The sequence below is a fragment of the Tenrec ecaudatus genome, chromosome 17 (genome assembly GCF_050624435.1).
Source record: "Tenrec ecaudatus isolate mTenEca1 chromosome 17, mTenEca1.hap1, whole genome shotgun sequence".
NCBI classification, from domain to species: domain Eukaryota; kingdom Metazoa; phylum Chordata; class Mammalia; order Afrosoricida; family Tenrecidae; genus Tenrec; species Tenrec ecaudatus.
In genome coordinates, this window is record NC_134546.1 from 51686785 (window position 1) to 51713940 (window position 27156).

Genomic DNA, 27156 nt, shown 5'->3' on the forward strand with positions numbered 1-27156 from the left:
ATCCGAAGCTGCCTGAGCACTTAATGAACTAAGGAGTGCTTTACTTGTCGTCGTCGCCCGCCCCCCCCACCTAGTGGCTGCTCTCCCATTTTACAAATGAAGAAACAGATGCAGAGATGGATGACCCACCTACTTGGCTCAAGCCACACGACTGACCAGGCACGTGACTTGTAAGTGGCAGACCACACTAGCTTACACCTAAGGAAGCACCCCAGATAAAGCCCGCTACCACCGAGCTGATCTCCCTCACAGAGACACTGCAAGGACAGACGGCCACTGCCCCGTCGTGGTGCTGAGGCTGTACGGACAGTCTATCTTTCTGACCTTCCGGTGACCAGCTTTGACAGGGCTTTAACCACTACACCACCAGGGTCCCCGGGGAACACCCACTGAGTGTGAGAAAGAGCACATGGCCTGAGCCTCGGTGAGGTGTGGGGCCACCTGCCAAGCATGGGTCACTGAGAAAGGCAACTGGACTCAGTGTGAAGGCCTCTGTAAGCTGAGCCACTACAGAGCCAATGGCCACCCCGTTCTGTGACTGCAACCCGGGGGGTCAGCAGAGCCCAGACAACGCCTCTACACTGGAATTCAGTTCCAGAGTTCATGTGCAGCTCGGGGCAGGAGTGAGAGGCTGCTCTCCCCCTGCACTGGCTCTTTACAGACGATTCTCTTCGGACAAACCCTGAGCAGGGCCTCTGTGCTCTGCCCAGAGCCAGCAAGGCACCCGAAGGACTGCTCTCATCTGGAACGGAGGAGCAGGGCACCACCGGCCAGCAGACTGGCACTGTGATCGCTGCCACACTCATCCTGAGCACACACGTGCCAGACTTCCGTGTCATTAATAAGGACACCTCTTTCTCCACGGTGACATGTCACACTGATTTCTGCACATATGTTTAAAATGTCCGGCAGCAACCATTACTCAGCTTTCAACGAGCTCTGATAACTACCTATAATGTGAAAGGTTGGCGGGGGGGCGGGGGGGCTGTCAGATCTCTGCAGAGACAGACCACCACAAAGTCCCTGCACACCCTTTCCGACGGGGACAGGCAGCTATGCAAATAGAGGCTGTGACCTGCAGAGGCAGGAGGAGAGCCTGGCGACCAGTGGGGCTGTCAATGGCTTCCCCTTCCCTTCAAGTCTACAAGCCATATTTAGGGAACAAGAAAAGGGGGTGTTTTGTTAAGTGCCACCAAGCTGGTTGCGATCTAGCGACCCTATGAACAACAGATTGGAAGACTGCCCAGTCCTGTGCCATCCGCACAATTGTTCCCAGGCCTGAGCCCACTGCTGCAGCCAGTGTGTCAGTCCATCTTGTTGAGGGCCTTCCTCTCTTTTGCTGTTCCCTTTACCAGGCATGATGTCCTTCTTCAGGGACTGGTCTTTCCTGACAGCATGTCTGATGCTTGTAAGGCCAAGTCTTGCCACCCTCGCGCGTATATGGTGCACTCTCACTCCTCAGGACAGGTCGGTCTGTTTTGGGGCAGCCCCTGGTCTTACAGCATGTTTGCCAGCACTGGAATCCCAACGCAGTCATTCTTCAGCTTTCCTTAGTCAATGTCCAACTTGCACGTGCAGATGAAGCTACTGAAAATAACAGGGTTGGGTCGGGTGCACCGTAGTCCTCAAAGGAACATCCTGGCTTTTCAGTACTCTACAGAGGTCTGTGCTGCACATTTACCTGATGCAAGGCAACTTTTGGTCTCTTTGCTGCTCCCATGAGCACTGATGGTGGATGCAACACGGCAAAATCTCTGACGATGCCAGCCCTTTCTCCACTTACCACGATGGGAACTACTGGTCTAGTTGTGAGGATTTTGGTCTTCTTTACATTCAGTCACAACCCATTCTGAAGCCTGCAGTCCTTGATCTTCACCAGCAAGTGCTTCAAGTCCTCCCACTTTCCCCAAGCAAGGGTGTGTCATCGGCATATCTCAGGCTGTTAACAGGCCTTGCTCTAATCTTGGTGCTGCCTTCTTGGTCCTGTAATCCCACTTCCCTGATTAGCTACTCCACTTACAGATAGAATAAGTATTGTGAGAGGATACAACATGGTAGGTAGCACACCTTTGTTCTGTCTGCACATTTGCCTCTTGATTCAGGCACAATTCCACAGGAGCACCACCAAGTGTTCTGGAATTCCCATTCTTCTCAAGGCGATCCACAGCTTGTTGTGATCCATACAGCTGAATGCCCGGCACAGTCGATAGAACACAAGTGAACATCTTTCTGGTATTCACTGCTTTCAGCCAAGATCCATGTGACATCAGCCATGATATCCCTGTTCCATGTCCTCTTCTGAATCCAGCCTGAGCCTCTGGCAGTTCCCCGTCAATGTGCTGCTGTAATTGCTGTTGGATGTCCACAGCAAAGTTTTACTTGCATGTGATTATCAGTGATATTGTTCTACGGTTTGAGCCTTCTGTTGGGTCACCTTTCTTTGGAATGGGCACAAATATACATCTCTTTGAGGCGGCCACCTGGCTGTCTCCAAATTTCCTGGAATAGACAGACAAGCGCTTCCTCGGCTTGTTGAGACATTTCACTTGGTGTTCCACCAGTTCCGGCAGTGCTATTGTTGGCTAATGCTTTCAGTGCAGCCTGAATTTCTTCCATCAGCACCACTGCTTCTTGCTCATATACTACCTCCTGAAATGGGGGGATGCCAATAGCTCTTTTTGGTACAGTGACCCAGCGTATTATTTATTTATTGTACATATTTTACATATCATACAATTCAATAGTTCAGTCACTGAACCCTATCAAGGAGACTTGTACAATCATCATCACATCAAGTTAAGGACACCCCCCAGCCCCCCGCGTAGTCTTCCCATCTTCTTTTGATGTTTCCTGCATCATTCGATATTTTACCCCTAGAATTATTACAACTCAAGGCTTGAATTTGTTTTCTTTAGTTCTGTCAGTTTAAGATATGCTGAGTGTGTTGTTCTTTTGGGCTCTCTGTGGGAAACAGAACGATTTCTCCCAAGTTGTCTTCCCCAAATATATACCAAACTCAGCTGCTTGCTACATGTGGCAGATGATTATACACTTGGCGGTCATCAGAAGTAGATCAGGGGTTATGCTCCCTAAGGGTGATGAGCCATCTAGAGCAAGCAGTCACCACTTTTTTCCCCCACAAGTAGGGCCCACTCCTACTTGTGGATAGTAGTTGGATAAGGTCAGTAGTTGTCTGTTTCCTTGTAGTAGACCCCAGAGGTCAAGCCCACCCAAAGGTCGCCAAGGTTAGGCCGCCATCATGAATCTAAGGTCCGCCCATCTTGTCACGTGTATGCCTCTAGTTCCAACCCTTCCTATCATGTGAGTACCCCTAGTTCATCCCCTTCCGGTCACACTTATGCCTATCGTACATCCCCTCCCTGTGATGTGTGTGCCGACTCTACTGCCCCTTCCTGTGACGTGTGGTTACCTACAATCACGCCCCCTAAGTAGTGATAACCCATGGTGAGAATAGAGTTTGAGGCTCTCCTGCTCTCGCTCCAGGGGCTCTCCCCATGAGGACCATCAAGTGAGGGTGAGGTGAGCATGCTACCAAGAATTGTGTCTGATTCCATTGGTTCCATCTCTCTTGTCTCTCATGCTCTCTCTGACTTCACTATAGTCTCTACTTATTATGGCCGTACGATTGCGCCTGCCCGACCAGCGATGCTTTGCTGGGGGCCCTCCTTTCCCCCACAGCTCTCTGACTCTAGGTCTTTGCACATTCCATTGTAAAGGGTGGGAGTAGATCTTGTGATTGGCATCTTCTCATGAAGGTCTACATACACAGAGATACAGATAGAGGTTGAATCACTCTGACCCAGTGACCTCACCTAGAGGAGTGAGTACAGCTGCTACACAGGTTGTCCGAGACTATAAATCCTTTTTTATAAATCATTTTATTGGGGGCTCGTACAACTTTTATCACAATCCATCCATCCATGCATCCATCCATTGTATCAAGCACAATTGTACATTTGTTGCCCTCATCATTCTCAAAACATTTGCTTTCTACTTGAGCCCTTGGTGTCAACTTATTTTCCCCTCCCTCCCTGATACCCCTCCCCCTCCCTCATAAATCCTCCATAACTTATAGATTATTATTATTATTTTGTCACATCTTACACTAAAACTGTACATCTTTATGGCAGCAGATAGCTCCTTCTTTCTCTCACAGAATTGCTGGTAGGTTTGATCTGCTGACCTTGCAATTAGCAGCCGGGTACGTAACCCATTTGAAATGACAGAAAGGTGGAAACAACCAGATACTCGTGGCTAGGGAACTGGTTAAAAAATTAGGACAGACACACGTACAAACTAGGACGCATCCCTATAACTCAGCATTACAGAAAGCCCTACAGAGGGCTGCTGCGATGTGCCCCGTGAGGGGCATGGTTAACAGGTCAGCTCAAAGAGACAAGGCCGGAGGCAGCAGACGAGGGCACATGGTGGAAATAGAGAAGGCAGGTTTGGGGGAGTGGGGGTAAAATCCTCAGTTGTGGAAGCAGAATGTAGTGTGATACCTTCCGTGTCAAACACATACGCAGAAAACCCGAGGATGCACTAACACGTCTGGAAAGTCGGTTCAGAAGGACTTGCCCTTTGAACTGCACCCCCCTCCCTCGAGCACTGGTGATCCTTATAAACACGTATAGTTTATACAAGGAAATACGAACGCAGCTGAGGCAGCCAATGGTGGGGCTGCCTTGGGGCTCGCTCTAGGCCAGAGGTCGATCCCTAGGGCGCAGGCGGTATCTCAGGAGATGGAAGTCCTGAAGGGCAGAAGTTGAGTTTTCCCATCACAGAACCAAGACATGATGAGGGAGGCTGAATAATCCTCCACCCACCCATTGCCAACCCTTCCCGGTCCTAATCCCCGGAAGCTGTCGTGGAAAACTGAGGACTTGGACGAGTGTATCTGACTACTCCTACGCTAGCAACCACGGCCCGCAACGCCAGCTCTACTTGGAGGATAGACATACACATTCTCCAGGCCGACAAGTCCCAGCAATTGCCCTCCATAAAGGAGCCCTCAAAAAAGATGCACCTGGCTGTCCACCACACTCCTGAAGGTTACGTGTAGTTCAGAGCAATCAGGTTCTGTTGCCCGTCCCACCCAAAAGAGTAGCTAACTCCCTTCTGACTTCTTCCCATACAAGTCCGAGATGGCTCCCTTGGAGAGGGCTCAAGGATGCATCAGGTTAGGGGCTGACTTATTCTACTGCCTGCTTATCCTATTACCCACTCACTCTATCACATGTTCACTGCTTTACCTGTATGCCCATGGAAAGATTTGTAATCCCCATGATCATATAGACCCACTGGAAAATACATTCGCCCTTTTGATCCTGACATCAGGACAAGGAGCCCCTGTTCCCCGATTTGTCTGACTATTTTCTCCATAATCAAAAAGCCGCTCCTAAGGACCCACTGAATTGTTGGGGGCTGGTACCCCAACAACCTGCGGATTTTAACTTACTATGGCAACAGGGACTCTGCAGATGAGATTTGGGATCAGATATGGGGAGATTGCCTTGCATATTCAGACGGATTACACTTGTAATGTAACCACAGCGGTCTTGACAAGAGAAACAAAGAGGGCGATTGATGGTAGAGGAGAAGGCAACGTGACCATGGAAGCAGAGACTGGAGGATGTGGTTAAAAGCGGAGGAATGTCAGCAGCCTCTAGCAGCTGGAAGAGGCCAAGAAGGGGTTCCGCTCTAGAGCGCTGGGAACCACCCCTGCCAACACCTTGACTGCAGCCCAGTGAAAGTGACTGCTGACTTCTGACCGGCAGGTCCACACGGAACAAATCTGTGTTGGTTTAAACCACCAAGTCCCATGGAAATGTTACAGGAAGCCATAGGCAACACATGTAACCACCTCCCAATGAGCTACTGTCCTTTGAACTGCACACCCCTCAAGCACTGGTGGATCTTTATAAACATGGTTAATTTATACCAGGAAATACAAACACAGCTGAGGCAGCCAATGGTGGGGCTGCCTTGGGGTTCGCTCTAGGCCAGAGATTGCTCCCCAGGGAGCAGGCATTTGCATGGGGACCATCAATGTCTGTAGTTGAAATACTTCTGAGATGACGTCTGTCTAGTCTGAAGTGACCTGGGAACATGGTATCACTAGAAGACCCTGCCCTTAGTCTCCTATAAAGTTACCATGAACGAACTCATGAGTACATGCCCCCTGCAGTCCTAAGGATGTTTAAGAGCTCCCGATGAAAGTACAGAGCGACACGAGCACCCTGGTGGCTTACCGGCTGGCTGCTCACCCCTCGGCCAGCAGCTCAAAAGCCCCAGGGAGTCAGACTGACCTGAGAGCAGTGAGTTTTCCTTAAAGTGCCACTGGCTTCCCACAGCTCAAAGGGGGCCCACCAACTGTCACCCTCGGGTTTCCCTGGCCTCGTCAGCTCCTCTTTCATCATCGCCCACTCAGCACACCAAACTCCTGGCTCGTGCACTTGTCACCACTCATGAAATGCACTGCTCCCCTTTGTAGACCCAAGTCTGTGCCTGCCTTCGCTCCCTTCCCAGGTCCCTCCTCATCCTTCAAGTCCCAGCCAGATTAGCACTCGCCTTCCCTGCAGAGCCTCCCCTGCCATAACCACTCTCAAAAGAGAAGGTCATGTCCTCCTTGGCGCCCCCAGGGCACAGTGACATGCTGAGTTAACCCTCAACTGCACCCTATGGTGCCTGTGACAAACCCAAGCTTACCTATCTGTTGGGCTCACCTGGAAGACTAGGAAGGTCCACCACTTATGTAGGAGAACCCCCTCAGTGGGGCGGGGGTTGGGTGGCTCCTAGGCAACAGGAGGCAACAGGGAGGGGCAGCTCTTCAGAGCAGTGTTTCTCAAACTGTGCAGGGATGTGTGTGCGGGAGGGGGTGGTGGGGCGGCGAATCAGATGAGTTAGCTGCTCCTGTCAATGCTGAACGAAAGCCAACATCATCACTCTAGCCTCACTGCAGTGATTTCCAAGCCAGGTCAACACCTTTGAATGCACAGACACCCCCCACCCCTACCTGAGAGAGGGGCCTGCAGGGACAGAGAAGTGCTAAGCAGCCGGGCACCCCCGGGGCTGAGAGCACCCTGAGTGCAGGCCCGGCAACCTGCAGCCAGGCAGGCCAGCCAGCCTCCTGCAGCCCTCTACCTTCTCGGCCAGAGAAACTTGGCTTTTCAAATGTCAGCGTGGGGCTGCAGCACATGAACAATATTCAGTGTCGTTCTTGGCAAGACAGACCCGTGCCTTGAGGAAAACCACAAATGACAGCCACTGGGTGTGAACAACTTCCCCCAAAGCACTGAGCAGCTAGGTACCTGTTTCGGCTGAACGGTGAGTTGCACACCGAGTCCTGGGCAGCAAGACCAGAACAGCCTCAGGGGACCTCTGGAAGGCTGGAAGGAAGGATTCAGGAGGGAAGCAGAAGCGAAGGGGCGGGAGGCAGTGGAGGACATCCTGGGTGAGCTACATCCCCCGGGAGATTAGAAAGCAAAGACTCCCCTAAAGCACTGGTCCGCCAGTGTTCAGGGTTAAGGGCAGTTGGCAGACACATCAGCAAGGCTGGGACATGGGGTTGCCAATTATGGAGCACTTAGAGCGGCGGTTCTCAAGCTGTGGGGTCGAACGACCCTTTCATGGGGGCCGCCTAAGGCCATCAGAAAACACATAAATATTTCACAATGTATAATTACATATTGTTTTATGATTAATCGCTATGATTTATAATTATGTTCAATTTGTAACAATCAAAATACTTCCTGCATATCAGATATTTACAATTCATAACAGCAAAATTACAGTTATTTAGTAGCAACAAAATAATTTTATGGTTGGGGGGTCATCACCACAAGAGGAACTAACTGTATTAAAGAGTCACGGCATTAAGAAGGTTCAGAACCGCTGACTTAAGAGATTGGGTGGGTAACCGAAAGGGCAGCAGTTTGAAACCACCAGAGGCTCCATGGGAGAAAGGTGAGGCTTTCTACTCCCGTGAACAGTTACAGTGTCAGACACCCACAGGGCAGTTCTACTCTGACTACAGGGTAGCTATGAGCCGATTCAACTCGATGGCAGTGAGTTTTGGGTTTACAATGGACCAGACGCTGACAGGCAGTTCTCAGTTATACCTTTAGCACTCCCGTCCTTCCTGTGGTGCAGGGCATGTGGACATAGACCCCACACAGACGCCGCACCCCATTCAACTAATGGAGGACATGAAGCCCAGTGGCATTAAAGAGTTAAGATTGATTCCAAACCCCTTTGTTACGCCAGGCTAGCATGCTATGACCCTACTACTCCTGAACAGAGGGGGCGCTCAGGCTTCAGGCCCGGCCCAGCACCCCGAGGCAGGCTGGCACGGGGGCCCCAGTGCCCTTCCACACACACCCTGGATGTGCTCACTCATCCCTGCCCTGTGCTTGCACACTCACACACAGACCTACCTTGCACCCAGAGCGACGGGGGCTGTTGGTCGGTTCGGAGAAAGAGCTGGTTACAACAGAAACCTGGTCAGCACAAATGCGCCACGCTCCTTTGTTGTTGTCACCTCCGACTCACAGCAACCGGTGCACAGCACGAAGAAGCACAACCCAGTCGGCGCCACCGCCGTCCTCACAAGCGTTGTGTGTGAGCCCTGGGTGGCAGCCACCAGGTCAGCCCATCTGGTCAGGGGGCTTCCCCTTTCCAGTGGACATGCAGGTGGGCAGGGAATGGAGGCCAGAGAGTCTTTCTTCAGCTCTGGGGCCCCTGGCGGACACTCGCAGCTGTCTTTCTTGTATCATTCCCCTCTGCGAGACATCAGCTAAGTCTCCCTATTTTGCATTGCTTCTTCGTAGAACATGGACCAAGAACTTAAGAGTGTGCAAGTACTCCCTCAATGCAAGAACATGTTGTTCTATTACATTTGCACTCCATGATGCACGCCTTCCCCACACGATCGCTGAAGACAAACATGTGCATAAGAAAATGTAGTGAAGAAAGTTGACGGTGCCTGGCTACCAAAAGATATAGCGTCTGGGGTCTTAAAGGCTTGCAGATAAACAAGTGGCCATCTAGCCGAGAAGCATCAGAGCCCACATGGAAGAAGCACACCAGCCTGCGTGACCACGAGGTGTCCAAGGGATCAGGGATCAGGCATCAAAGACCCAGAACAAAAATTTGTATCATTGTAAATGAGGGTCAGTGCAGAGTGGAGACTCAAAGCCCATCTGTAGGCAACTGGACACCCCCTTACTGAAGGATTTTGTGGAAAAGATGAGCCAATCAGGGTGCATGGGAGCAACAATGAAACATACAACTTTCCTCTAGTTCCTAAATGCTTCCTCCCCACCACTATCATGTTCCCAATTCTACCTTACAAATCTGGCTAGACCAGAGGATGTACACTGGTACAGATAGGAACTGGAAACACAAGGAATCCGGGGCAGATGATCCCTTCAGGACCAGTGGTGAGAGTGGCGATACCTGAAGGGTGGAGGGAAGGTGGGGGAGAAAGGGGAAACGGATTACAAGGATCTATACATAACTTTGTCCCTGGGGCATGGACAAAGAAAAGTGGGTAAAGGGAGATGTCGGATAGTGTAAGATATGACAAAATAATAATAATTTATGAATTAGGAAGGGCTCATGAAGGAAGGGGTAGTGGGGGTTAGAAGGGGGGAAAAGGAGGAGCTGATATTAAGGGTTCAAGTAGAAAGTAAATGTTTTGAGAATGATGATGGCAACAAATGGACAAATGTGCTTGACACAATGGATGTATGTATGGATTGTGTTAAGAATTGTATGAGCCCCAGTAAAAGGACTTTAAAAATAAAAGAACTTAAGCGAGTGAAACAATCTAAGAATAGTCCCTTTCAGAAAGGTCTGTAATTTTTTCTCTCATCTGTCAGATCTTCTTTCACCCACATCCTGACAGCAATTACTTTTGGTGACTCACCTTTAACAAATCTTCCTGAAGCATTCAAATTACCTTTCATTAAAGTAACATTTTCAAGTTACATTTTATGGGTTTATTAAGTATTTCATTAAATTATATCATTGAAATGACAAGTAGTGGGCATTAACTAGTTAGGACAAACCCAAATGACTCTTGGCAAATATGTGGCAGCTGCTGGTGGAGGCAGAGGCGTGGCCTTCCGCAGGCCGGCAAAAGCAGAGCCGCTGCAGACCACAGCTCTGAGGGGGTGGGAGATGGCAGTACAGAGCTGATGAAGTGGACGCTGGCTCGGAGGACGACAACTGTGCTGACAAATGATAAAACCAAGGCAGAGCCCTAACCACATTCTTAATTTAGGTTCCATTTGAAGCCATGAAAAACTACTGAGCCACTGATTTATAATACAGGGATAAAATACCATGTCTATGGTCAGTAAAGTCTACATCTTACGCACTTTACTGAAACCTGCAAAAACTCTGCCCCAAGTGAAAACACAAACAAACAACTGTAAGAACCTATTGCCAATAGCATCAGGGTTTAGAGAAGGTGGCCGATGGTCCAGGTGGAGATGGCTGTGTCAGATGCACCAGAGCCGTGCCACCTCTGCCTCCTCTTCCCCTGCCTCTCTTCTTCCTCCTCCACCTCCACCTCCACATCCAACCCCCTCCTCCTCCTGACTCATCCAGGTACTGTTCTACACATATACACATGAACGGATCCTCCTTATGTTACTCTCATGAAGCACCGTTACCCCCATTTACAAACGAGGAACTGAAGCACACAGCTAAATCCGTGCCCAGCTAGCTTAGCTAGCAAGGGCCACCTGTGGGAACGGAACTGTTGGGCCCTGGACCACTGTGCTGCTGCTGCGGCTGTTGGGTGCTGCCCAGCGGCCTACACCTCGCGGCAACCCCGTGCACAACAGAACAAAGCAGTGCCCGGCCCTGTGCCTGCCCTCCTGCTCACAGTTAGTGTTATGTGTGTTCCCTTGTTGTAGGCACCAAGTCAATTCATCTCATGGAGGTCTTCCCCTTCTTCACTGCCCCTCTACTTTTCCAAGCATGACCACCTCTGTTCAGGGGGCTGGTCCCTCCTGAGAGCATGTCCAAATGACGTGAGACAAAGTCTTGCACAACACAAGGAGCCCTGTTGGCATGGTAGTGATAGACTGGGCTGCTAACCACAAGGTCAGCAGTTCGAAACCACCAGCTTCTCTGTGGAGAAAAGATGAGGCTGTCTCCTCCCATGAAGATGTACAGTCTCAGAAAGCCACAGGAGCAGTTCTATCCCGTCTTATAGGCTCACTATGAGCAAGTGGACGGACAAGCACAGCCCAGCTGCTGCAGGGGCAGGAAGCTCCCACAGAAGACCCATATTGATCATCTGAGCTCTGGGTTTAGGTTTGTTACCATTTCCCTTTCGAATTTAAAGACTTGACACTTTTATCTTAAGAACTACACTTCAGAATACACTTCATGTTCACACTTAAGTCAACCACAAAGGAGGGAGGCTGCAGTAGCTACCTTCTGAAATGCTGCAGCTTTGGGGATGGCAGCTACCAGTGCCACTACCTCTGCCTGCCAAACACCAGGAGGGCCCCACGGAGGCATGGCAATCATGCCTGGGGCCTAGAGGGACAAGTCTGCAAGTGTCCCACCAAGTGTCACCTCTCCATGCCCTCTACGAAGGCTCAGCTTCTAGTGTAAGCCGAGGCTCCCGAGAGTCTGACTACCAAAGGGGGTAAATTATCTGCACCAAAAGAACTCCTACATCCCCCTAACATAAAGATGAGCCGACCAGGGAAGTGCCAAGGAGCTGAACAGAAACCGCTCCAAAGACCTGCGCTGTCCAATGACCACAAGAGAAGAGGCTCTACACCACCTGGCGCCCAGGGGAACGACTCAAAGCCCAATGAGGAGCCGCTTCGAGCAGCTAGGCCGGCTCCAGTGGCAAAGGCAGGCAGCAGGAACAGCAGCAGAATGCAGAGAAACCGGAGCCCCGGCCACTGCTGGTGGGGAGTCAGCAGGTGTGGCCGCTCTGGACAACAGCCGGGCAGTCCCTCCCACAGTTCACCATCACCTCCCCCCCCCCCATGTCCACTCCTAGGTACATCCCCAAGCACACTGAAAACGCCCTCAGCAAAACCCGTACACGGATGCTCACAGCCGCACGACCGTGACTGCTAAATAAAGGGGGGGGGGGGCTAAACGCCTCCCAACGAATGACTAGATAATACGATGTGGTGCAGCCAGGCACTGAGATAGTACTCGGCAATAAAGAATGGAGTACTGATACACGCGCCTACAGAGAGCTCGCTCCACAGGTTACGCCGAGTGGAAGAAGCCACAGACACACGTGGACAGACAAACGCACAGAGACGGGGCGTATGCTCGTGGCTGCCAGGGCCTGGGGCACAGGAGGTGGAATGGGAGTGACAGCTCATGGCACGGTTGCTTTCTGGGTGAGGAAGGTGGTCTAGAAGTGATTGTGGCGGTGGTTACACAGCTCTCCAACTAGATTGAAACGGCTGAACTGTACGCTTTCTAGTACCGTCCACGTACCAACTAGGAAGCTTTCATTTAAAACAAAACACCCACCACAGAAATGGCACCTCCACTTCCCACAGGCCACAGGCACTACGCAGGAAGATAATGGGAAACCCGGGGGTGGGCTCCGCTGGCCTGGCCTGGGGCTGGCCCCAGGAGCCTGCCCCCACCCTCCTGCCTTAGGCGAGCACTAGCCCTGAGCCAGCTTCCCAAGGGGCGCACTGACGAGACCCTCACTGGGAACGGGTGGCGCAGTATCAGGCACGCCGGCACAGAAAGCCCAGCCGAGCCGCGGTCCCGCCACACACTCCACAGACACGATCGTCACGGGCAGCAACGGAGACCGTGCAGGTCTACTTCCGAGGCCGGGTCTCCCACTCACTTGAGCTCGGTGCCCCACTGCTTCAACGAGAAGTTAATGGAAGTGGGGTGCCCGGGGGCCGGCTGGCTTGCAGCCTCTTCTCCCACCAGCTCGCCGGGGGCAGTTTCCACAGCTAGGACATTTCTGGCTTTTTCTGCAGAGGCGTTTGGGTGCGGGTACATTAAATCTGAAAGAGAGGCAAACGAATGTCAGTTACTCAAAGCTTGTACCACATGGAACTGGATACGCTACTCAGAACTCCGACTTGATGCCCTATTGCATATATTCAAGGCACACACATGCACGCACATGCGATGCAGCTTCAAAAAGTCTGTGGAAAAATCCGATTACTTCGTATAAATACTAAATCTAAGTAATCAGCAATTATGAAACTCTCAGTATAGTATCATGTATAGTTTGAAATGTACAAATCCACTAACTGCCACTGAGGTGATTCCGATGCACCTGAATGACCCTCCCTCCCTTAGGACAGAGTAGAACTAACTGCCTCTGGCTTTCCAAGACCGTAATTGTTTATGGGAGTAGAAAGCCTCCTCTTTCTCCCAGGGAGCAGCTGGTGGTTTCAAACTGCTGGCCTTGCAGTCAGCAGCCCAGCGTGTGACCCACTTTGCTCCCAGGGCGCCCCACCCACAATGTACTGCACATAAAAACGGAATCTATGGGTGTCATCTGCATTCTGGAACTTTCTCCATTCAAAGAAGATCCACTATTTCATGAAGTATGATTGTGATATATCTCACACCACCAATTAATACTAGTAATAATGATGTCAGTCCAGGAAGAGGATACAGTGGAATTTTCCTCTGCTGTCTTGGGATTCATACATGAGTAAACCTGTCACTAGGGTCCTCTCAACTATTCTAATAAGGAAGTTCCAGAATATATTGTTAGGTTTCAAAAAAAGGCGGGAAGCGGCTATCAGGGGCTCAGATAGGAAGGGAATGCTTTGAAAATGATGATGGCGGCATATGTGCAAACGTGCTGGACACACTGGAGGAATGCATGGATTGTGATAAGAGATGTGAGAGCCCCCAATAAAGCATAAAAAAAAGCAAGATGCAAATCCTACACCACCTGTTTTATAAGACAGTGGGGAGAATATAAATATATACAAGGAGGAAAACTTCAGTGTCTTCCAATCCCATTTTCCATGAAGTTTTCCATGAAGCAAGCCAAGCCTAGTCCACAGCTGTCGTGTCCATTCTGTCTCCCAGCACCTGCAGGGCAGAGCCGACCTACCCTCTCCGGGCCTTCCAGCAGGTGGACACACCTCTCCTCTCCTGTCCCTGTGAGCAGATCATCAGGTTTACATTCAGCAACTGTGGCACATTTTGTCTCGACTCAGTGGTTTCAGTCCTTTCAAGGTCCCATCACTTCTCCCACCCCGCCCCGTGTCGCCTGTCTCCACTTCCCTTCCTTTCCTAACCCCTGAACTACGTCCCTGGGTCAAAGGCTGCCCTTCTGATGGTAAATGGTTGGTGATTCGATCAATCTGAGTGCTGAAGGGTACTGAGGGCCACAGTCTCGGAAGTTCCTCCAGTCTTTATCTGACCAATAAGCCTGGTCTTTCCAGAGGATGGACACTGGTACAGAGAGGAACTGGAAACACAGGGAATCGAGGGCAGATAATCCCTTCAGGACCAGGGGTGTGAGGGGCGATACTGGGAGGGTAGAGGGTGAGTGGGTTGGAAAGAGGGAACTGATTACAAGGATCTACATGTGACCTCTTCCCTGGGGGATGGACAACAGAAAAGTGAGTGAAGGGAGATGTCAGACAGGGCAAGATAGGACAAAATAATCATTTATAAATTATCAAGGGCTCATGAGGGATGGGGGAGCGGGGAGGGAAGGGAAAAAAAAAGAGGACCTGATGCCAGGGGCTCAAGTGGAGAGCAAATGCTTTGAAAAACGATGAGGGCAATGAATGTACAGATGTGCTTTACACAATTGATGTATGTATGGTTTGTGATGAGTTGTACAAGCCCCTAATAAAATGTTTTGTTTTTTTTTAAAAAAAAGCCTGGTCTTTTTTGTTAGTTGGTGCCACAGTTTTCTCCAACTCTATCCAGGACCATGTAATGTGCTTCTTATCAGAGCAACTGCTAGTGGTAGCTGGGCACCAGCTAGTTCTTCTGGTCTCTGGGTCGTGGGACTGGTGCTGTGTGGGCCACTGGACTAAATGTTTTCACGTGTCTTTTGATTTTCTCTGCTTCTTTCCCCAGACCATACTTGCCACTGAGATGGTTGCTCATAAGCTTTTATGTCCTTCATCGCTACTCCTCAAAGTAGGGAGTACAACATTGTCTTTGTGGACTGTGTTGTGCTAATTTACAGAGACTGTGGGCCGGAAGACTGTATCTGTTCACATCTTTCTCCGTGGACTGGCTGCTGGCTTCACTGAGTGCCTGTAAGTACCTGTAGACAGTGACCGTGGGAAACGAAGTCTGCATGTCACGGTAGTTCAGTAAATCCACAGGGGCATGCACAGAATCTTAGAATATCTTTAACATTTAAGGTTGAAATGACACACTGCCCGCGAGTTTCTCCAAAGTCACATGAGAGGATAAAATGGGTACAGGCTTCAGTAACACAAGGTTAGCAATGAGACAGTCGTTACGGAAACTACTGAAACATGGGGCAATCATGTTATTCTACTCTCAAACTGATTTAAAACTTCTTACACGGAAAAGTTGGTCATTTCTAACTTTCAAAGAAAGCAGTTCCAACTATGCACATTGGTTGTGTTATTCCAAATGACATCATCACTCTGAGAAGAGGCTCCATCTATGGGCAGAATTTAACATTACTTCATCAACCATCTGGGCCACGCCTCTCTTTAATAAAGCCTCCCGACACTCTGGTCATATCAGCTGTTACTGTGGCAGCCAGCAAAATCAGAATGGAAATGCTGAAACTGATATTCAAGAGAAAAAATGACTTTCTAAACAGATGAGCACACATCTGGAAGATTTATTTAGGACATGACACTATGAAGATTGTTGGTCTGAGATCGTCTTTCAAGCTTAAAAATATCCCCTGAAGTCTTCTTAAAAACAATGGGGAGGAAGGGGGAACCGACTGCAATAATTGGGACATAATCCCCACGCTCCAGGGGGATGAACAACAGAAATGTGGGTGAAGGGAGACAGCAGTCAGTGTAAGATATGAAAACAATAATAATTTATAATTTATCAAGGAGTCATGGGGTGGGGGGAGCTAATCCCAAGGGCTCAAATAGAAAGTAAATGTTTAGAAAATTATTATTAAAATTATTAATAAGATTATTAACATAATCTTCTGTCAACTTGCTAAGGGTGGAGTCTAGCCTGGCAATCAGGTCATAGCTAATGAGACCCATGTGGGCCTGGCCTTCTCCTGAGGATTCTGGGAACTCCTATCTTCCTCCCTCGAGGCGGGATACACTCTTTCTCTGCTTCGTCTCCCTGTGAGACATTCCTGCTGACAAGACACATGGAGCTATGCTGATGGCAGCCAGAGCCTTGGAGCTAAAAGAGCCACCTGGAGACTCACGTCAGTGCTGAGATGCTTCCACCACCGCTGGATCCACAAGACTTTCCACCCACTGGCCTGTAATCTTTCTGCACTTGGCATCATTGTATATATTGCATGAGTCTGAAGAGGAATTTACAAGACTGGTATCAGACATATTGGCTAATATCAGACTTAAGGACTTGATCTGGACTGGGCTGGGATGTTTTCTTAATGTAAAATTGCTCTTTTCTATAAAGCTCTTCCTTATACATATATGAGTGTCCATAAATTTGCTTCTCTAGTCACCACAGATTAACACAATGATGGTAGCATCTGTATAAATATGCTTAATACAATTGATGTATGAAATGTTATAAGCGCCTCCAATAAAATGATTAAAAAGAAATGTTCAGCTTGCCCAATTAAGGGAGCATCCTTGTGCACTGTACTCATTTAAGTTCTATCTGTGTGGGAAGAAATTGACAATAGCAACTCAATAGGAAGATTCCACAGGCACCCTGCGGGCAGCGAGGTTGTGTTCCTGGCAGGCTCGACTCAGAAGGGGAGGGCATGGGTGGCTGCACTACCTGAAGGCTGCCACCAGCGACACTGAACTGTCTGTGCAGAAACCAGGGGAGTGGCTGGTGTACTTTTCACTGGGTATAGTCTGAGCAACAACAACAACATTGTTTTTAAAAATCCTACTGAGCGCAGTTCTACTCTGACACACATGGAGTTGCCATGAGTTAGAGCTGACTGGGAACAACTGGTAACTGAAAAAAAGAATCATAGCAGGTGGGAAACAAAGACTTCTCTCAAGTTGTCTCCCACAAATCTATGCCAAACTTAGCTGCCTGCTACACCTGGCAAGTGACTGTACACTTGGGGGTCATCAGAAGTAGGTCCGGGTTATTCTCCCTAAGGGTTATCAGCCATCCAGAGCAAGCAGTCACCACTGTGTATCCCACAACACGTAGGGCCCACTCCCTTCTGATAAGGATAGTAGTTGACTGTTTCCTTGCAGGAGACCCCAGAGAGGTCAAGCCCACCCAAGGGTGACCTAGGTTAAGCTGTCATCATGAATCTAGGGTCCGCCCATCTTGTCATATGGATGCCTCTAGTCCCTCCCCTTCCTATGTGCACACCCCTAGCTCATCCCCTTCCTATGATGCATATACCTATTGTACTGCCCCTTCCTGTGATGTGTCGTTACCTGTAATCACGCCCCCCTAAGTAGTTATAGCCCTTGGTTAGCAATAAAGTTGGCCTCTCCTGCACTTGCTCTCAGGTCTCCCCACGAGGACCACCAAGCGGGGCTGAGGTGAGCATGCTACCATGAATTGTGTCTGACTCCATTACTTCTACCTCTTGTGCTCTCTATGACTTTACTATAATCTTACTTATTATCGCTGTACAATTGCGATGATTTGTTTGAGTCCCTCTTTTCTCCTGCAATAGCAAATAAACGCAACATGGCGCCTGTATTGGATGCTGGGCATTACAGACACACTGTGAGACTCAACTATACAGGGAGCTGTGCTGCATAACATCCACTAGGCATCGAAATGCTTGCATCTATGACTATGGTCTCAACTCCCACAAGTCTCCTACATTAAAAATGCATGCCACATACAGTGGGTCATCATGTAACAACAAATGGGTTTGTTTTTAATTTTTAAAATAATTTTATTGGGGGCTCATACAGCTCTTATCACAGGAAAAAATGCGTACCACGCAAGCCCCGCCCAAGGGGGCTTTTTTTCCATTTTTGGAGGGTTACCCCCTTGTACAGTATGATATTCACACAACATCCGAATCACATAGCATCCTATTTCACAAAACATGGACATGAAGTGATGCATGGCAGTGTTTATGCGTGCGTGAAAAGGAGGTCATTGGGCCAGCATAGCACAGTTATCCTGGATGGAGCACACCTTTCCCTGGGCTCGCCTGTGTGCTAAAAACAGAAGAACTAGGGAATAATAACAGGCAGGTTTAACAAAGCCCACATGGAAGAAGCACACCAGCCTGTGCGATCACGAGGTGTCAAAGGGATCAGGTATAAGGCATCATCAAAAAAAAAAATCTTACCATAGTGAATGAAGGGGTCAGTGCAGAGTGGAGACCCAAAGCCCATTTGTCAGCCACTGAAGATCCCCTCACAGAGGGGTCTAGAGGAGGAGATGAATCAGTCAGGGTGCGACGTAGCACCGATGAAGAATACAGCTTTCCTCCAGTTCCTAAATGCTCCCCCCCCCCCCGCCGACTATCATGATCCGAATTCTACCTTGCAAGTCTGGATAGAGCAGAGGTTGTACACTGGTGCAGATAGGAGCTGGAGGCGCAGGGAATCCAGGGTGGATGATACCTTCAGGACCAGGGGTGTGAGGGGCGATACTGGGAGGGGAGAGGGTGAGTGAGTTGGAAAGGGGGAACCGATTACAAGGATCTACATGTGACCTCCTCCCTGGGGGATGGACAACAGAAAAAGGGGTGAAGGGAGACACCGGATAGGGCAAGATATGACAAAATAGTAATCTATAAATCATCAAGGGCTCATGAAGGAGGGGAGAGCAGGGAGGGAGGGGAAAAAAAGAGGACCTGATGCAAAGGGCTTAAGTGGAGAGCAAATGCTTTGAAAATGATTAGGGCAAAGAATGTACAGAAGTGCTTTATACAATTGATGTATGTATGGATTGTGATAAGAGTTGGATGAGTCCCTAATAAAAGGTTAAAAGTAAATAACAGGCAGGCTTGAGTCAAGAAGTGCCAAGCACCCGAGTCTTAGTCTTAGGCCACACGGCCCTCTGAGGTTTCCAGAGTAGCCAGGAGCCGGAGTGACTGCTTTGCTTTTGTTTGGGAGTAAAGTCAAACCACCAAGAACATACCTAAGAGAGAACCATCACGAAACGTCAAGGCTCAGGGCACAGAGTTCTGGTTTCCAGACCCTTCCTGAGCCCTGGGAGACCTGGTGCATAGTGGTTACCCATTGGGTCACTAACCTCAAGGTCAGCAGTTCAAAACCACGAGCCAATCCTTGAGAGAAAGACATGGCTTTCTACTCTGGAGAAGAGTTACAGTCTTGAAAATGAATGGGGGCAGTTCTACCCTGCCTAGCAGGGTCTCCCCAACATGGCACTGACTCAATGGCAGCGAGTCTGGCTTCTTGAGCCCCAGGGTCCCAGGAGATGGCTCAGGGTACAGAGAGGAGGAAGAAGAGGGCCCACTCACAGCTTCAACCAGAGTCCTTCCTCTCTTAAATACTGGGGTTCCCTTTAAGATTCCACTGGAAATCAAAACCAAACCAAGCTCACTGCCATGGAGTCAATGCCAACCCATAGCGCCCCTATAAGGCAGGGTAGGCCTGCCCCTGTGGGTTTCCGAGACTGCCGCTCTTTGAGGGAGTAGAAAGCCTCATCTTTCTCCCTCAAAGCAGCTGCTGGTGGTGGTTTTAAACTGCTGACCTTGTGGACCGCAGCCCAATTCATAACCACTATGCTACCAGGGCTCCTTCCATTTGGAAAATGGGTTTCAATACGAGAGAGAGAGAGAGAGAGAGAGAGAGAGAGAGAGAGAGAGAGAGAGAGAGAGAGAGAGAGATATTTTAAATCACTAAATCCAAACCAGTCTTCTCTATCCACTTTGCCAAGATATTCAAGCCCGGAGTCGGAGCTAGAACCCAACCACTGCCCCTGCAGGATACAAACCTCACAAGGCAGGTGCAGGCGACTGTACCTAATGGAGTGAGCACACTGCTGAGGCGGCTCTCAGTCTCTATTTCGGGGTGAGGTAAAACTAACACACAGGCATCGGTGAGCCAGTCTTGCACAGAGTCCTGACAGGCCAAAGCAGGAAGCAAACTCAGAGACTCACCCTCATTTCCATGACAAGCGTCCCGAGTGGGCTGCCTGCAAGGTGAGAAACAGATCTTGTGTGGCAACGAGCCTGTTACCAAGTGAGAAAACCCCAGACCTCACATCAACGCTGAGCCCACATTGGTACAAACGTTCTGAGCAGCTTCAAAGCCCTGGCCTGCAGGAGCCTGGGAGGGGGGAGAGGGGTGGGAGGGGGGTACAGGGAGGCGCCTGGGGAAGATAGTGGTGACACAGGCAATTTAAAAAAAATCGTTTTATTGGGGGATCATACGTCTCATCACAATCCATACATACATCCACTGTGTAAGGCACATTTGAACATTTGTTGCCATCATCATTCTCAAAATATTTGCTTTCTACTTGAGCCCTTGGTATCAGCTCATTTTCCCCTCCCTGCCCTCCTCTCCCTCATGAGTCCTTGATAATTTATAAATTATTATTTTGTCATATCTTACACTGTCCGACGTCTTCCTTCACCCACTTTTCTGTTGTCTCTCCCCCAGGGAGGAGGTTATACGTAGATCCTTATAATCGGTTCTCCCTTTCCACCCCACCCTCCTCCACCCTCCCAGTATCACCACTGGTCCTGAAGGGATCATCTGTCCTGGATTCCCTGTGTTTCCAGTTCCTATCTGTACCAGTACACATCCTCTGGTCTAGCCACATTTGTAAGGTAGAATTGGGATCATGATAGTGGGGGGTGGGGCGGAGGAAGCATTTAGGAACTAGATAAAATTGTATATATTTCATCGTTAACTACACTGCACCCTGACTGACTCGTCTCCTCCCCTTGACCTCCTGGTAAGGAGATGTCCAGTTGCCTACAGAAGGATCTTGGATCCCCAATCTGCACTCCCCCTCATTCACAATAATTTGAATTTTTTTTGTTTTTTGATGCCTGATACCTGATCCTTTTGACACACTGTGATCACACAGGCTGGTGTGCTTCTTCCATGTGGGCTTTGTTGTTTCTGAGCTAGATGGCCGCTTGTTTACCTTCAAGCAATTTTAAAACCTAACCATTAGCCTTTAAGATTCCAGACACTATATCTTTCGATAGCCACGCATCATCAGCTTTCTTCACCACTTTTGTTTATGCACCCATTTGTCTTCAGCAAACGTATCAGGAAAGTGAACACACAATGATATGTTTTTTTTGTTCCTTGATGCCGACACAGGCAATTTTTATGAGCAATTATTTGATTTGAAAATATAGTGAGGTTTTTTTTGTTTTTTGATTATGGATTCTGTCTCACTTCTAATCTTCGTGGACTCCAGACTTTCTGGAGACACTGGGGCTGGATGAAGCCCTCAAACCATTGGCCCTGAGATGATCTTTAAACCAAAAATACCCCCTGAAGTACCTCAAGGAAGGACTTTAGTAGAAAACACACCCGAGGACACAGCAACATTTCCTTGAAGGCTGGAAGGTGGACTACTGGCGGTGCAGTGGCTTCCGCCCTGAGTGGGATCTGCAGTTCCAACTCACTCGCTGCCCCATAGCAGAAGAGAAGTTTTCCAGTCCTGGAAAGACTGGCAGCCTCAGAAACCCACAGGGGCAGGTCTATTCAGTCCTATGGGGGCACTATGAGTTGGAATCAATTCGAAGGCAGTTTGTTTTTGTTTTGGGGGGAGGGCAGCTACTGGAGTTCATGAACAATGAACTTGATCGTGCTGCTTCAGCAGAGGAGGTCTGTGTTTGACGACCTTGGGTGTTCAGATTTTAGACTTCTCTATTCTCTTTTTAACATTTTCAAACACCCAAATGACAACTCAGGGTGAGTTTTAACTTATAATTTTTATATTGACTAGGTTCTAATCCCAGCACAGCCTCTTTATGTAAGTGCGACATGGAGTAAACACCTGGCCCTCCACTTCCTTAAGCCCTCGCAATGACCTGAGACATACAATGTGGCGCCCAAATCGGGCACCTGCCTCCCCTCTCCTCTCCTGCTACCTTCCCTCAGGCTCTGGTTCTCTAGCAGCAACCCCCACAGAGAACTGAGAACTCAGGAAGGATGCCTGTCTTAGTGACCTCATGTTGCTGGGGCAGAAACAGCACACGTGGCTGGTTTTGCGAGCAGAGAGAGCGGTCCAGACCCAGGGTGTGGGTGGGCTCTACACGAAGGCCCCTGTCTCCTTCAGCTTCTACTCCTGGGTGACCTTCCCGTGGCTCAGCATCAATCCCCCCACGGCTACGGGAGCTTGTCAGCCGAGGGGCTGTGGGTCCAAAGGACAGGCTCTGCTCCTGGATCACCTTTCTTGGAAACAGCAGGTCCCTCATTGCTCTGCTCACTTCTCGTTAAGGGCGATACAGAGCACACCTCCAGCAAACTTCAGCAGGGAGCTGAGGAAGCTTGCTGCATCCCACCCTAATCCCCTGACGAATGAATAACAGTGCCGTGGTCAGATTTTATGCCAACTTGATGGTCCCTGTGTGGATCTGCGAGTGGAGCCCAACCTGTCAGTCAGGTGGTACCCTGATGATGCCCCCTTGGGGGCGTGGCCTTCCAGTGAGACAGACATTGAGAATTTCTCTCTCTCTTACCCTTCGCCCTGCCCTCCTGCTTGCTTGGATTCTGTGTCTGCCTTGTGAGCAGCCGACCTGGGAGCTGTCAGCCCCTGCCATGCTCCCATTGACCTTGAATCCGCACACCAGTATCCACCGATCTCCCTGCTTCTGGCTTCCCCCTTCTGTCTCAGTGCCCTACAGCCACATGAGTGTGCAGAGGGGGCCAGCTAGCACTGGACTCGTGCACTTGAGTTGGACTGGGTTGCGCCACCTTCTAGATATAAGATTACTTCAAGCTCGTTCCTATACATTACAAGAGTCACTGGTTTTCTTTCTCTAGACAGCCCAGCCTAGCTGACCACAAAAAATCACATCCTGGAGGATGATGACATCATTACATCACTATGGCCCAGTCAAAATGACACACATTTGGGGGGAGGGGACACAATTCAATTCAGGTCTCAAAAAGCCAAGCCAGACTCTCACTGCCACCGAGTCGATTCCGACTCACAATGGCGCTCTAAGGTGGGTCCGACGGCCCTGAGGGTTTCTGAGACTAACTCTTTACAGGACAAGGACACGTTCTCTTCTCCTGAGGCATGGCTGGGGGTTTCCAGCGGCTGACTCTGCCAGCAGACAGTAACCACATGAGGCCAAGCTGCCAGGGAATCCAAGCGATGTGGAAGAGGATCACTGTCACACGGGCCAGAGGCTGCAAGGCAGGACCTGAAGCCACAGTGGGGAGGGTGGGCTCACCTGAAGCGGCTTGTCTGCTTCATGAGAGTGAGCTTGACCCAGGTGGGGAGGGAGAGTCGGAAGCAGTGGAGGATTTCCTGTAAAGAGCACCGGGTATGCCTGTTCTGATGAGCCGCCCATGTTTAACTCACAGAACGGCCCAGCTTCCTCGCCACAACTGTCCTCTCCGGGAGCGCGCTAGTGGCAGGTCTTTCTGTCCCTCCGTGAGTCTGCGGCCATGCACTTAACCACTGTGCCACCAGCACTCTTTCGTGCACAGTGAAGCACCAGGGAAGGAAAGAACGGAGCAGCAGCAGACCACTGGCCCCCAGGGGTCATGAGTCCCTTGGTGGGTCAGTCCAGGGCTCTATTCAATTTCTTGGCCATTTGCTCTCCTGACTCCCACCAAGGCAGTGCAGTCTTGGAAGAGCTGGGCCCTGCTTGGCTGACGGCCGCCGAGCCAACACCCAGCATGGAGGGCACCGAGTACATACTGGAAAGAGGGCTGGAGAACATCAGACAGCGACCCTGGAGTGACAGGGAAGGCGTGCCGTGCCCTCCCACGCAGCTGTGGCATGGGAGTGACAGCACTTACAGTTTGAAACAGGTGAGAGGGCTGCAGCATTTCACAGATGGGATTACACAGAAGCGGCGTCTCTGATCACCTTCGGGAATCCTGGTACCAAATGCTGCCGATGGCTTTGCCAAACCCACACCCAGTCCTGGGTTCTGCAGGCAACTACAAGCGCTCGCTCAGAGAACACCGCACACACCACTCGGGCTGGAGGCAGCAGCCACTTCCCCTGCCTCCCCCCACCCCCCACCTAAGCCGTCAGAGTCGCAGCTGCCCTCGCTGATGCTGCGCCCACACAGGAGGAAACGGTGCTCTGTGAGAAATGTCATCGCACACTGAAAGCCCCGGCACGCTTCAGTCTACCGCGAGTGAGCACGTGTCACCTCCACACCGAGACCTCCCAGCCCTGACTTGACGTGCTCCTGTTGTGTGAGGCCTGGAGTGGGCGGAACACGCTGGCCGTACCCCTTATCATGAGTGGCCAAGGGAGGCCTCCTTGGGTCCTGGCTACCTCATTCTCGAGAGCTGTGCAGATCGGCCAATCCTGTCTGAGCCTCTGTGACTCATTCTTCCGTTTTGTAACTACGTATATCTTTATCCAAACACAGAAGATGATACACAGTGAGGGTGGAGACATGGCGTGAGTTAGGAGCTTTGTGCCAACACGGCACCCGTAGGACTCTGCCTAACACACATGGCACACTTGCAGAGGCCAGGCTGCAGGATGCACAGCCAAAAGGACAGAATAGACAGACCACAAACTCAGCTCACTTTCTAGTACCTGGCAACCAATGCAAAGCTTCCCATCACACCAGTAACCATGTCTTACTCTGAGGGTAAAAATTTGAGAAAAAATCTGGTTAGTGTGAGCAACTATGTGACAGTAGCAGCCGCCTCCCCCAAACCCAGGCAGCTGCTTCCTTCCTTACAGAACCCTGACTTAGAGGGCGGCCGTGTCATGCTGAGCCGAACTCAGGGCCCCTTCCAGCTAGGGTCGGCCAGGTCATGTGACAGTCTCTAGTGAATGGGTCACTGGAGAGTGGGTGTGTTCTGGGGGAAAAAAAATACCATCTCTAGGGGCAGCTAGCATGAGTCTGCAAGTAAACTAGACACAGCTCAGGTTCCTCAGTGCACGGCTGCCCACTGAGCTCAACAAGTAAATCTCTGGGCGCTAGACCGTCAGGCTCAGATTTCCTGAACATAACCCCAAGCCACTCAGAAAATGATCTCTCCTTCCTATACACACACGCACACCCCTCCCCGCTGGCTCTTCACACTTGACAGTGCTCTTTCCGTGTGGTCCTCATAAGCAATCTCTGAGCAGTTAAGGCTTCTCCTCCTGCCCAGACAACCCGGGAGCCCGGGCAGCCTCAGCTACTCTGCTCTCTCCCTCAATCCAGTCTGACCTCTAAGCTTTCTCTTCGCCCCACTGAGGATCCCCCAATTATACCCAGTGCTTTCTAGCCTCTTGGTCACAAGCCTCTTGCCAAGTGACCACGGCTTCTAGCCTGGACCCCCTGGCAGCCTGCTCCCTGGTCTCTTGCTCATTGTCCGGCTGATTAATCCACTCTCCATCACGCAGTCATCTCTCTCTCTCTCTCACTGCCATCGAGGCGATGCTGACTCACAAGGGCCCTGCAGGACAGAGTAGAACTGGCCCTGTGAGTTTCTGAGACTGAGCATCTTTACAGAGTAGAAAGCCCCATCCCTCTCCTATGGAGAGCCTGGTGGGTTTGAACCACCGCCGCCCACTCACCAGGCTGGCATGTGTCGTAGCCAGCCCTGGCCATCTGTGCAGCTTGCCCTCTGCCTCACTGCTGCTCCCCAGCTCTGCAGCGAGCTGCTCACCCGCAGGCCTCTCGCTGCTCTTTCCTTTGCTTCCGCAAGGCGGACGGACTCCTGCTGTACCTTCTCCAACTGCAGGACGCCTTCCCACACCGCCCCCAGCACCAGCACCTCTAGCACAGAAAGGCGCCAGTGCTTGCCTCTGGTCCTGCACGTGATATCGCTCTGGTCACAAACTCCGTGAGAGCCTGGACTATGCCTGATCTGTGTCCATACCCAAGCTTGTGGCATAATGCCCATGATGAAAGGGGAAGGGACACTCTATTATACACATACAAGCTTCACCTGGTTTTCTTTCTCTAGGGGCCCAACCAAAACCAAACCCACTGCCATTCAGTGGATTCTGACACGTATCAACCCAATGTAGGCAGGGTTTGGGAGACTATAGATCAGGCGGCCTCAAACTACAGCCCACAGGCCACATGCGGCCTGCCGAAGGCATTTATCCGGCCCGCCGGGTGTTTTTGCCCCATTTTGGTTTGTTTTTTTTTTTACTTCAAAATAAGAAGTGTGCAGTGTGCGTAGGAATTTGTTCATAGTTTTTTTAAACTATAGTCCGGCCCTCCAACGGGTCTGAGGGACAGTGAACTGGCCCCCTGCTTGAAGAGTTTGAGGACTCCTGCTCTAAATCCTTATGGGAGCAGTCAGCCTCATCTTTCTTTCGAGGAGAGGCTGGTGGGCTTGAACTGCCAGGCTGTGGTTAGACGCCAACTGCTTATCCCACAGCACCGCTCAGCTTCGTCTAGGGAACCCGCCTGACTACAGATGAGGACACTGAGGCGCGAAAAGACACAGAGCTGTGCCCCATATACAGAGCAGGTTTCTCTACATGTTCTCTTAACGGACCACGTGGTCACTTTGTTAGGCTTTGGGCCACGTAGTCTGTGTGGCAACTACTCAACTGCCCTGGCGTGAAAGCAGATACTGTGTAAATGACCGGGCAGGGCTGGCTGCCAAGAAAAACCTGGTTTGCAGTTTGCCAACTCTTGAACTAGAGGAGAAGTGACTGAGGCAGCCGGTGACAACCTGTGAATGCCAGAGGCAGGACTGAGTCCCAGGCCCACAGGGCTTCTTCCACCGGCAGCACTGCCTTCCAAGATCCACAAACGCCTGAAAATGGAGCCCGTTAACTCCTGGTCTCTTCCCCGGACGGACTAGGAGACAACGAATGAAAAGAACCCGAAGCACCGAGTATCTAGAGGGATGGCGGGGAAAGTTTGTCTTCAAAGCCACTCCGAGTTCTGCC

The 27156-nt window shown here is 50.4% G+C and overlaps 1 protein-coding gene across 2 annotated transcripts in view; it reads right to left on the reverse strand.

Moving 5' to 3' along the window:
• The window catches only part of TBC1D2B (TBC1 domain family member 2B), a 98773-nt gene that overhangs the window by 35912 nt on the left and 35705 nt on the right, over window positions 1-27156 (reverse strand). For both annotated transcript variants that reach the window (XM_075535988.1, XM_075535989.1), the window contains exon 3: window positions 12878-13043. In XM_075535988.1, coding sequence (XP_075392103.1) covers window positions 12878-13043 — 166 coding nt within the window. The remainder of the gene's footprint in view (window positions 1-12877; window positions 13044-27156) is intronic.